At 40.9% G+C, this 13,239-nt stretch overlaps 1 protein-coding gene across 2 annotated transcripts in view; it reads left to right on the forward strand.

Moving 5' to 3' along the window:
• Positions 1–13,239, forward strand: part of akap6 (A kinase (PRKA) anchor protein 6) — a 213,107-nt gene that overhangs the window by 22,881 nt on the left and 176,987 nt on the right. For both annotated transcript variants that reach the window (XM_040042907.1, XM_040042909.1), the window contains 2 exons: positions 3,432–3,730; positions 3,908–4,079. In XM_040042907.1, the coding sequence (XP_039898841.1) occupies positions 3,495–3,730; positions 3,908–4,079 (408 nt within the window). In that variant the 5' untranslated portion in view covers positions 3,432–3,494. The remainder of the gene's footprint in view (positions 1–3,431; positions 3,731–3,907; positions 4,080–13,239) is intronic.

Consider the following 13,239-nt stretch of genomic DNA (forward strand, 5'->3'; position numbering starts at 1 on the left):
GTTCCTGTGTCTCCTGTCTCCTTCTTAGTTTGAGTCTGCAGGTGTTTGTTAGGAATTCTTTTAAAAGGGAGATTTTATACCTTGGTTTGTCTTGTGCAGTTCTGGTAGAAGATCAAGACACAACTTCTTTCACATGAACTTTTATGGAGGTAGAGTGTATTTCACAGCAAGACATGAGAACTGTACAGACTGAAAAATACACGATATATAGACTTTGCTCTTTTTTCCATTTGGGTCCACAACATTCTTGTACTTGTTGCCATTTTTGAGATTTTCAGCTATGCAGAGGTGGCAAAAGCACACACACTCTTTACTTAAGTAGAAGTACAGATACTAGTGTTGAAAAATACTCCAGTAAAAGTTGAAGTACTGATTCAACTTCTTTTACTCAAGTAAAAGTGAAAAAGCACTCTGAAATGTACTCAAATTGAGGAAGTAGAAGAACATTTCTACCACCTGTCTTTGTGCAAAGCTAACTGAACCCTGTGCGACATTAACGTAATAATTAAATTATTATTAGTCTAATATTAGGCGATAGGAAGGCAAACCTTATTTCAGTCTAAATTTAAATTCTGATAAAGGAATCACAACTCACAATAATTTCTATTGAGAGCTCCAGTAGATTTTCTTAGTGTGTGATCAGCTGACCTGCTGCTCGCTGCGGCTGTGCACAACGGAATTTAACCAGATGTCAGCAGATGTTTTATGAGTTGTCCTGGCAGATTTCGATCCTCTACACTGACAGTACACTGATTATGCTGTCTTTCTATTGTACACAAACAGTAATGACAGCACAGCAAACCAACCTGTTTATCCTGCACTAATTTTACCCTTAAGTAATTTAACCTTTAGTAACACAGTTAGTGTACCTCAGTTTGTTTTGCAGCACATTTCACAATATGAAAAAACCATAGTGTCACATGTACAGACCCAATATCTGATTTAAAAACACACGAAAACGTAATCGTTCGGGCCTTGGACTCAGCAAAGTCACCAACTAATGGTGCTGGAAGCCAAAGTGCTGGTAGTGTACTCATCCTGGGAGTTTTCCTTCTCACTGTCACCAAGTTCTTGCTTGTGTTATTGCAGTCTTTACCTTACAGTATAAATACCTTCAAGCAACTGTTGTTGTGATTTGGCGCTATATAAATAAAACTGAATAGGATTGAACAGAATTCAAATTTACTCTAAGACTGAGAATATGAGCATCCAGTATAATGCAGAGGAGGGGCTCCTTTTGGCTGTGCCCCTCCTATGTTCAGGTTCGTGGGGAATTGCCCCGGCTGTCTATGAACAGATCTGATAGTAGATGGAAATTTAAACATAAAACTACACACGATTTTTGTGGTATTTAGTGTTTTAATTGAATGCTTTATGTCAGGAGGTGAATGGACTGGAAGAATGGAAAAGGCTTTGTAGAGCTGAAGATGGAAAGAAGACAGAATAATAGAATAATAAGTGATGATGAAGAGGGAAAGAGGGAGCACATATGCATCTTTGCTCAGTGTGTTGAAGGCAATAATTCTCTCCTGTTTATTCTTTTATTTCGTAAAAAATAATTTGACATAGTTCTCATTTTTATACTTCGTTTTATCTTAGTTTACTTTTCTTTTTTGTTTATGTACCTTACATGCTTTTCCTAACTGTAACTGTGCAGGTCTGTGAGCGAACAGCTGCTTCATCGTTTTATCTACATGACAGTCGGAGGGCAGTTTATATCGGTGTTTGTGTACTTCCACAGCTTGACAACAGAATCACCAGTGAAAAGGTCACGTCTCTAATTGGCTCGTCACTCACTCCTGTAGACGTCTTATTGGCACTTTGACCTCTAAATATAAAACATTTACTACAATTAATGTTTAATTTTCTGTTAAATCGCTGGCTTTTTCCAGGTTAATGATCTTGAGACTTTATTATACAAAACAGAGTTGGTCTACATACAGCTGAGACAATATTACTGTGTTGCCTTATTTTACAGAAATCTGTGTTTTCCTGTTACTTTGTGCTTTTGGGGATCAAATGTATAATATAAAGAATTGGTTTAAAAATATTCCATCACAGGCCTGATGATTTTCCTTTGTGAGAAAGTCAAAACCTGTTTGATAGGCAACAGCAGTTTTATATGCAAAAACCATGAAAGTGAATTGTAAACCTGGATATTGTTATATAAAGCAAGAGTGATATTTATTCATTCATATATGATTTTTTTAAACTAAATTTTTATTATAGTTCACAACCTTACAACTTGTACTTGTCAATGTTCACACGTTGAACAGATACAGGAGCAGGAACAGCAATGTAGAAGTGCAAATTAAATTAAAAACTCCAAAAAGGAAACACAAAACAATACAAAAACAACAAAACAACTTAATATAATATTAAATAACATGTGACAATCTTAGTAGCAAAAATGAACAAAACGAAACAAACCTATGCTAGTTTATTGAAACGATAAAGCATGTATGGGTCGCCAACGCTCGGTGAACAATTCTCTCTGAATCCGCAGAGCATATAAGTATAAATCTCTCTTACTTTATCAACCCACATATTATATGAAGGTGGGTCAAGATTTAGCCGTGTAATGGTGATACACTTTAGTGCTGCTGTAAGCAAGATTCTTAAGAGATACTTTTTATTGTTTCCTGTAAAACCCTTTTGTAATACCCCTAAAATGGCAAACTGTTGGTTCTTTGTTAATGGTTGTTGGAAGACTGTATTCAGGGCTTTAAGTACGTCATTCCAAAATGAGCAAATTTTTGGGCATGACCAGAATATGTGTGAATGGGTTCCTAAGTGAGTACTACAATTTCGCTAACAAGTGTCAGGAGTTGTAGGGTTCATTTTAGGAATCATCTCTGGGGTTCTAAAACATCTTATGACCACCTCCCATTTAAATTCTCTCCACAGCCCCGAATTAGTCACAAGATGGGCTTCACCGAACACCTCTTCCCAGGTCTCCTCTGAAATTTGAGTGCCAATCTCAGCTTCCCACCTAGCCTTAATATTCAAAGTTGCACTTGTATTAAAACTCATAAATGCGTTTTAAAAATTACTGATCAGTTTTGTGAAGGAATTACTTTGATATATTTTTAGAAAAATATTAACATTCATATATGATTGTCTGAAGATAATTTTCACTAAAAATGATCCACTTTTAATATATATTCAGTCAAGAAAAGCATTTCTTCCTTTTAAATGTTTTTTAAATATAAATATAGTATTACAAATGATTGATGGTGCAGCCCTGTTAATTAACACCTGTCTTATTGTTTTCAAATTTTTGAGTATTAGTTTTTCTGCCCACTGTGCTATTTTAGTGTCTGTTGTAGATGCAGTGTTTGTTGTCAGTCCCTTAGCCTTCGTTTTTGTTCTTCCTCTGAATCTCGATGCTTTTATTGACCTTTATATACTCTCTGTTCTTCTCTCTCCAGTGTTATTCAGTGAGTCCTGTGAACCCACATTAGAAATTGTGTACCTCCCCTCTCTCCAACACCATGAGTGTCGTAGCTCTCTCACCGGTGGCCCCTGAGCCAGCCTCGCCGATGCTCACCTCTGTCACTCCTGTCACCCCGAACCTGGACCCCAGCACCTCGAGCTCACTTGCTGCTATCACTGTTCCCCCTCTCGGCCTGGAGCCTCAGTCGAATGATGGCTCTTCCTCACCTGGCCCAGGCCCCAGTCAGGGAAGCCTCACTGAAGGACCTCACATGGGACAAGACAACTCCCGGAGGTATAAAGCTAGCCAGAGTGATGATCATAACAATTCATGTGTTTTCTCTCATGTTATACACTATTTCTTAAGGTCTAAGTAAGTCTGTGGAAAAGATCACGAGGTAATTCTGTAGCAGTGCTATAAGTCTGTATTGTTGAGGTCGTCTGTCTTGTGTGGCGTTTGTTTTTTCTTCAGGTCAAAGAAACCTCCGCCTCTCCACACTGGAGCCGACTGGAAGGTCGTCCTACACCTACCAGAGATTGAGAAGTGGCTGAGAGCAACCAGTGACAGAGTGACGCAGCTCACACACTCTGTGGGGCAAGACAGCAACAACCGGCACGTGGACGTCCACTTAGTGCAGCTCAAGGTAGGAATGGATAGCCTGTTTATTTCTGTTTGATGGAAACAGAAAAGGCTTTGACATCTGTTGAATTTAGAATCGCTCGATGAGAATCAACATCATTTTTTAGTCTGTAGCATCTTTTGTGATGCTGGAGATGACAGTTTGTGTGGTATGGGATTAAGATTAAATAAAATCCTTCATTGGCTGCTATAGTAAACTGATCTCCGATTAGCTTCAGTTTTAAAAATGTTTAGATGTTAACTTGCAGCTGTTGTTTCACACATGCTGTCATCTGGACCTCATGGCCTTTTAGCTCCTTGACACTCCCTTCGCAGCTATTACTGACATTTATATTTTAGTGGTAGGTTCTGATATTAGTGCCTCCATAGTGCACACTAGTGGTTTACAAGTCTGCCCTACAAGTGAAAGATCTCAGATTTGATCTAAGGAAGGGTATATTTCTTTGGGGTTGTGCCAGGAAGTGCGTCTGGCTTAAAGAGTCCAAATCAGACATGTTGAGCTACCTGCTGTGGAGAAACTGTGTGAATAAGTGAGCAGCCAAAAGTAACGTAGATGTTCGTACATGGTGTTATCAGAGTTGAGGCTTAATTTCAGTATTAACTTGAAAGTTCCTGAATATGTTGTTAGCGTTCTGAATGAAATAGAAGTGTATATATTTGTGTCAGTGCAGGAACGTTAGAGTCAGCGCGCACTGTCTCTCTCTGTGTAACCATGGTGCATTCAAAGGCAGTAGCATAGCGTAGCATACATGCACACGTGTAGAACCTCAGCTGATTCAGCTGTATGACCCCAGGTGGTGAATTTCCCATGATGCCCTTCCTTTCTTCATGGTCTGGATGTTATGTAATAACTGGCTTTCACTCAGTTACTGACTGTTCATTTATTTATGTCCAGCCACTCCCCAGATTCTTCAGATACTGCAGCACCAGCCGTCGGTCTTACTCTGTATTATACATCAGTATTTATGTAAGAAGAAGGAAATATGTTGTTTATTTTTGATTGCTTGAATTAATGATTTCCGGCTTATACTCAGTCTGCGAACAGTTTAAATCCTTCCACAGCTTTGACAGAAACGGCACTTTTTGGGAAATGACTGCTGGCACTCTTTTTCTCTTGATTCTGACCAGATATTGCACAGATAGATTAGAATTAGAATTAGAATTCAACTTTATTGTCATTGCACATGCACAGGTACAGGGCAACGAAATGCAGTTTGCATCCATCCAGAAGTGCTTTAGTGATATAGATATATTACAATATATATTAGCAATAATATAGATATGTGAGTATATTACAGAAATGGGTCTATTATGGTATGTTATAATGTACACGGTATGAAGTATGTTGTGAATATTCTATAACTATAAGTATGTACAGGCTGTAGTGAGTACAAGCTATGTACAGGATATGAACAGGATATAAATATGAAAAACTATACAGAATATGAAATAAATAACTTTACAGAATCTGAGATATACAGCTATACAGAAATGGGAACTATGCAAGTTGTAAACAGTTGTAGGATTAAAGATTATCGAATGTACAGAATGATTATTTACACGGAGCTATACAGTAGTGCAGTTAAGATAAGTGAGGGTGTAGATAGTTTCTACAGAGGTGCTAGTGCTAGTGGTTGTGAGTGGTGGTTCAGTCCATGTTATTATTGTGTGTTTGAGGGTACAGTTGTCCATTGTGTGTGTGTGTAGGTGGTTGTGGGTGTGTGTATGTTCAGTCCATGAGTTTAACGTGGGTCAGATGTCAGGAGGCAGAGTTCAGGAGTCTGACAGCTGTGGGGAAGAAGCTGTTCCGGTACCTGGTGGTCTTAGTCCGGAGGCTCCTGTGGCGCCTCCCAGAGGGCAGGAGGGTGAAGAGTCCATGCGATGGGTGACTGGGGTCTTTGATGATTTTCCCAGCCCTTTTCAGACACCGCTTCCTGTAGATGTCTTTTATGGCAGGAAGTGGTGCTCCGGCGATGCGCTGGGCAGTTTTCACGACCCTCTGCAACGCCTTCCGGTCCGAGGCAGAGCAGTTACCGTACCAGACTGTTATACAGTTGGTCAGGATGCTCTCGATGGTGCAACGATAGAAGTTCACCAGGATGTCTGAGGACAGGTGGTTCTTCCTCAGAGTCCTCAAGAAGAAGAGGCGCTGGTGAGCCTTCTTGACCAGCTTGGAGCAGTTGGTCGTCCAGGTGAGATCCTCGGAGATGTGGACTCCCAGGAACTTGAAGCTGCTCACACGCTCCACAGCCGTCCCCTTAATGTGGATGGGTGGATGTGGGTCAGCATTCCTCCTGTAGTCCACGATGAGCTCCTTGGTCTTCTCGGTGTTAAGCAGCAGGTTGTTTGTGTCGCACCACTCAGCCAGACGATCCACCTCTTCCCTGTAGGCGGCCTCATCGTTGTCACTGATGAGGCCAATCACCGTGGTGTCATCTGCAAACTTAATGATGGTGTTGGAACCATCAGCAGGTCTGCAGTCGTGGGTGAAGAGGGAGTAGAGGAAAGGGCTCATCACACAGCCTTGTGGTACACCGGTGTTCATTGTGATGGTAGATGAGCAGTGGTTATCCAGCCGGACATGTTGGGGGCGGTTGGTCAGGAAGTCCAGTAACCATTTGCAGATGAGGGAACTGATGCCCAGGTCTGTCAGTTTCCTGATGAGTTGTGAGGGGTGGATTGTATTGAATGCTGAACTGAAGTCTATAAACAGCATTCTGGCGTAGGTGTTGTTGTTGTCCAGGTGTGAGAGGACAGAGTGCATTGCGATGGAGACTGCATCCTCTGTGCTCCTGTTCTGGCGGTATGCGAATTGGTGGGGGTCCAGGGTGGGGGGGAGACAGGATTTGAAGTGTGCTAGGACCAGTCGCTCTAAGCACTTAGTGATGATGGGGGTGAGTGCTACTGGGCGGTAATCATTGAGGCAAGATGGGTTGGAGTTTTTGGGTATCGGGACGATGGAGGTGGATTTGAAGCAGGCCGGTACCACAGCGTGGGCCAAGGACAGGTTGAATATGTCTGTCAGCACTCCTGCAAGCTCCCCAGAACACGCTCTGAGAACACGCCCGGGGATGCCATCAGGGCCTGCAGCCTTGTGGACATTGATCCTGCTCAGCACCGCTCCTACATCGGTGGGGGAGAGAGTCAGAGGTTGGTGGTCTGGCGTCATGTCTGCTTTGGTTGTGGTTGTGGGGTTCCCTCGCTCAAAACGAGCATAAAAGTTGTTGAGCTCGTTGAGGAAGGAGACATCAGAGGATGCGGGGGAGGGTTTGGTGGTCCTGTAGTCTGTGATGGTCTGGAGTCCACTGATCTATGCAGATAGATCAGTGGAGAGGAGCAGCAACTGTAGTCCAAATTCCCTCTCGTGTTTGAGCTCTTGAACTCTGTAACCCTACAGAGGAAACTCATTTCAGCTGCTAAAATGTTTGAAGGTTAGATATAAACTGACTGGTAAATCGAAACCATTGCCTTCAGCCTCGGCTGCTCCTTCATAACAACAGTCTAGTACATTACTCCACACCCATGAGTAAACAATCCCCAGGGACACTAGAGCAGTTTCACTTTTCCCCCACAGTAATTTTTATTTTTTTTACATTTCCATCCATGCATTTTGTTAACCAGTGCTGGAGCCTAATTTTAGCTATCATAAAATAAAAGAATTTTCAATAAATGGGATAAATAAAGTATTCATCTTTTTACAAAGTTACCAAAAAATCTGCAGGTTTTGAACTTTTAGTTAGACAAAATTATACATTTGAAACATCAACTTAAGTGGTGGGAATTTTGTAATAATTTTAAAAATCATTTTGTGGTGTCAACAAGCTGGATAGATTATATTTCCTCTATTTTTAAATAAACTCTTCATCCATCCCAGCACAGTTGAATCTCACTGAAATCTGTCACACGGGGCTTCCTGAACATCTATTTGATAGTTCTGGTATTATGTAAGTGAGAGCCAGACATAGGCTGTTCCAGGAGCTCAACCTTCAAACATAGACACGTTTGTCAGGGCATCCCTTCACACTCATTCATTCATGTAGATGGAGTTTTAATCTGCTTAGATGTAGTTGAGGTGGACTATCTTTTATTGATGAGATTATTTTAAGTTTCACTGACTCAGATGCTTCCTCTCCTTCAAGCCGCAGGTACTGCTTGCTCAGTCTTTGGTGTGTTGGCCTCCTCTCCTCTGCATCATTTTTGTTGCATGGGTTCTCTAAATAGAACATAGCAGCAGTGGCAGAAGCAGCAGCGATGTTTCCAGTAACAGCTGCAGGACTCAACCCAGAGTCGCTCTGAGGCTTCAGACTGGATGTGTGAGGGAGGGAGACGAGGGATATTTTCTATTTCCTGCCAGAGAGCTTGGTCTGTAGCTGAGTCACTCCCTGCCATGACTGCACATTCACACACAACTATAGATGCATGTTGTCTCTTAATATTTTTAACTGCACACATTTTTCTGGAAGCTTCCGAATCCTTACTTTTATTGCACTGGAGGAACCAGTTTTTAGAATCCTATTAAAACACGCATTTTATCCTGTGTATCATAATGCGGACAAATGAAACTATAGAACTGGCTTTTACTAGAGTTCAAAACAAAAGTGGTGCAAAAATCCAAAAGAAAAGATCAGGAATACAACATGATCCAAACACAGGAGCTGGGAACCAGGAGGGAGAAGTCACAAATTCACACACACAGGAGGATGTTTGGGGCATAGCTGAAATTAGGGAGAATGATGTACAGCTAAATATAATATACACGCAAGACAAGAGGCTAGTGATGTAAAACAGGAAGTAACTAACACCAGTACAAAGACTGAGAATTCACAACCAGACAGAGGAGAGGCAGGATAAAGAAACTCAGGGAATTAACTCTCATTGCAAATTACAGTTCTAGCTCAGCTATACACACACACACACACACACACACACACACACACACACACACACACACACACACACACACACACACATATATAAGTTTATATGTGTACACTGATCTATGTAAACCTCCCTCATCAAACACATAGATGTAATTTTGCTTAAGAAAAACTCATCAAATGATCTGTTTTTTCTCTCGTCCCCTTTAAATGAATGTATCATATACTAGTTATATAGCACCAGGCATAGCGGAATTAGCTTGGTTTGTCCCCAGTATACACTTTTTTGCTTTTGAACTGAATTTTCTCAGGGACTCAGGTCAGATTGACTACTTTTCTTTTAAAATATTTATCTATTGCTATTTTTGTCTCACTCACAGCAAGACTATTATCTAATTTCTTCGTCTTCTTCTGTTTTACTGGCAGTTGGCAACCCATTTAATTAGAGCAGTTATTTGCACTGCCCTCTAGTGGAAGACAATGTAATTGTTCTGCCCGTTACTCACACCGGTCATTTAGATTACTAATCCGGTGGAACAAGAAAATCTTCCATGGCACACCTATGTGCCGCAGCACAGTGGTTGGGAAACACTGATCTAAACAACAGCCACCTCATCAATACTGCATACTGCATACATACTCTGACTTCACACTAAAAACACATGAAGCCTTAAACAACCCTCTTAAATACGCAAGAACCAGAAGTTGTATTCTTTCCTTTTCACTTCTGCTTCTGTTTGTCGCCCTCCAGAAAGATAAAGGAGACACAGAAGCTCCGCACATCTGACAGTGTGTGTCGAGTCTGTTTGTTTTAAAGATTACATCACTGTCAGTGCTGGGAAATGACTCGGTCAGACCCACAGAGACGACTGTGTGTGTGTGACACAGTTACAAATCTGGCTTTGTTCTGTGGGTAAATGATGTCACTCTGGCTGTATGTCATTTATTAGCTACTAATGAGTCTTGATTTCTCAGCAGAACCATAAACAGCAAATCCTGCTATTGACATTATTTTAGAGTATCTTAGCATCAGGCTGAAAAGCTCTATTTTTGTTCATCTGTTCATCCCAGCATCACAGTGACGTGATGCACCACTGGAGGTCAGCAAAGCCAAGATTTTCAAAGTCTGTCTTTAAAGTGACACTCTGACTATACAACGACTGCAAAAATGTCTGAGAAATACGTGAGGAAAGTCATAAAGAAAGATAAATAATACAAATATTGTAGGTTGTTAGTGTTGCCATTAGTCTTTTGTCCACAGTTTGTTGAGATTTGGCGTATTTGTCAGGAGCCGTGCTGACAAACAGCAAAGACAATAAAGAAGCACGGAGAGATCAAAGCGCCAAACAAAAACAGCTGAGATGTTTCTGTGCAGTCAGAGCTGCAAAGGAAAAACAGATGCGGCTCCTTCTGTTGTTGTTGATGGTGTGTGCGTTCTGACGCCTCCGTCAGTTCATGTTTGTGTCGGGTCTGAGCTACAGCCTGCAGAAAAGCTCAGCAGCCTGAATCAGTCAGTGAGCAGCAGCTTTTAGTGAATCAAATCAAAACAGTGCAGGGAAGCACAGAAAACAAAAAACTTTGACTCTTTTCTATTTATTCTACAATGAATCGCCTTAAACTTTTATCTCCCAACCCCTCAGTTGTTGTTGATTCATTTCATGTTGCAGATGAAGGTAAAAAAAAAGTCAATAAAGAGTAAAATCATTAGCACGGAGACATTGTACTGGACCTTTCAACTTTCAAGTCAATACTTCAGAATAAATTAAAATAAAATTAACATAAAGGAAATCTTTTGTCAAATAGCTAAATTTTATTTTGTCATCATCACATACCGCTGATCTCTTAAGGTGGCTGCTTTATAGTTCTAATTGCAGCACTGAAGCAGTAAACAGACGACCACCACTGAACAGGTTTACTGGCTCTCATTCCCTGGTTGTCGGCTCCATCTAGTGGTCATTTGTCTTTATTACAGCAAGAGAGAGAGCCAATCACACTGCTGATTCTGGTTTTGTTCGGAAAGAAAGAAATGTATAAAATGCTGCTTAACCATACCTGACGTCAGATACGATTGCAGATGGTATCTAACAGTATAATATAATCAGCAATTACAACAATAATAAAAAAAGTCCATACGAGTTTTTCTTTTTTATCTTTTTTTTCTCCCTGATTTGTTCTACAGTCACATGTCCATAAATGCTAATGGTCATGGAAACTACTTAGATGACAGGATTAAAGTATCTGGCAAGTTCCATCTAAATGAATAATACAGACATGCACTCATCAGTACTTCCAAAGCTAGTCAATAACATGCTGTATCCGATTTATTTCATTCAGAGATGTAGATCTGTTTTTTAAGAAGAGTGATAGAAATCTTGAATTTGGACACTTGGCAAATAAACTGCTAGCTGTGTGTTTAAGTTATTATTAAGGCTTAAAAATTGCCTGCAGATGGTTGTGTCTAATTTCTTTTGAACCCCTAAACTTTGAGTACTGTTTATAAAAGTTTTAAACAGTTTATTTTGTGACGTAGTATTTCAATTAATACTGATGTGCAAAACTCACAAAAAACCTGTTAATTGGTAAGCTTCAGTGGAAATAGTTAGAACCAGGCTATGGTTGACCTTCCTTCCAGCTACGTTACGCTAACTACATCGTGACTCCTGCTTCTTACACAGGCCCAAATTTGCACACGAGAGTAATGTTAATCTTCCTATTTAACTCTTTGAAGTGTAATTCTGAAAAATCTCCAAATCTTACAACACAGCCTGGCCACCCTAGCCTCACTCCAGGTTTGTATTAAGCGGTTCAGCTCGGCTGCTAGCCTGCAAATAATTGCACTTAAGGCTTTATATGCATATGTTATCAGAGATTTTTTCGGTATTTTGAGAATGAGCTCCTGCATTGTATCCCAATACTGAGCATTAGGCTGGAGTTGGTTGAACTTTGACTTAATTGCAGACATGGCGCTGGTGGGTGTCAGGCTCAGCGACAGAGCGGGAGATGGAAGTGGACAGATCGCCAGACTGCTGTTTGAAATTGTATTCATGCCTCTGGTGTTCTGTCTCCTTCTTCATCGTGTCCTCGCTGCTCTTTTCTCACTTTGTTTCTTTCTTTTATTCTCTCCTTCCTTTGCTCTCGCTCTCTGCCCCCCTCCCCTTATCATATTTATAATGCGTTTGCCTGCAGGGCATTTTTCTATAACCTGACCTTGCAACAGAGCGACTGTAGGACACGATTATAGTGATGCAACCACTGTGTGTGTGTGTGTGTTGGTATGCCAGCCTCTTAGCCATTCTTAGCATCATGCTGCAGGCGCTGTGTAACAGCTGCATGGAGAATGTCCTGGACTGCTCTGAGAGGCAGAGGCTGCTGCACAGTACAACATACACACCCAAGAATTCTTCATGTGCGCACATGTTTGATTGTTAGAGACAGATGCATCAGTGCTTTTAGTGATTCGGTCATCTTTAGGAAACTTTAGAATGTCTGGCTTTGCAGACGAAAACTTTCATACAGGTCTTTACAATTTCTTTACATCGTCTTAGAAAAGCATGTTGAAATCTGTTAGTCTCACTTCTTTTCCCGGTCAAACACAGTACTTACATTTGGCACTAACTGTTTCAAATTACACAAATCACATGAATATTTAATGAACATTGCAACATTTCTACTGTGCAAATTACAGCCAAGTGATTTTAAAAACTGTACCTGCAATATGTGAGGCCTGAATCTGTCAGCAGGGTGTTATGTGTTTTTCTGAGTTGTGCAGACTGCTTCTGTTATCTGGTGACAGGTAGAAGGTGATAGAGTGACAAATTTTGCAGTTATCAGGACCTATGTTTGTTTTTACCGCCTGCTGCTTGTCTCACATTTCCTCTCACTTCTTCGGTGGTTTTGTGTTGTTGTTTCCGTCTCCTGCTGGCGCTAGTAGCAAGGCTCACTTTGTGTGGGGTCTTACATTTGCTGGGGACGTGCTTGTTGTCTCCTTTATTTTTCTTCTCATTGCTTACCTTCTATTAACTCCACAATGCAGACGTGTTCGAGTTATCTTCACTGCAGTGTGCAGATAAGGACAGGGCACAATGTGGGAGGAGTCCGATATATTTCTTTGGGACATAATCTTCCTTCAGATACAATGAGGTAATGTTAACTGGTTTGTTTTCATGCACGGAAAGCACCCATGGCCGCTGATTCATTGTGTACACCGTGTTCTTAATTCATGTTGTTTCACCTACTGTATGGGAGAAAATGTACCTCAAAGCTTGATGAACTATTACCTCTCCCTAT

Source organism: Simochromis diagramma, unplaced genomic scaffold, assembly GCF_900408965.1.
Source record: "Simochromis diagramma unplaced genomic scaffold, fSimDia1.1 OVJJ01000304.1, whole genome shotgun sequence".
Lineage (NCBI taxonomy): Eukaryota > Metazoa > Chordata > Actinopteri > Cichliformes > Cichlidae > Simochromis > Simochromis diagramma.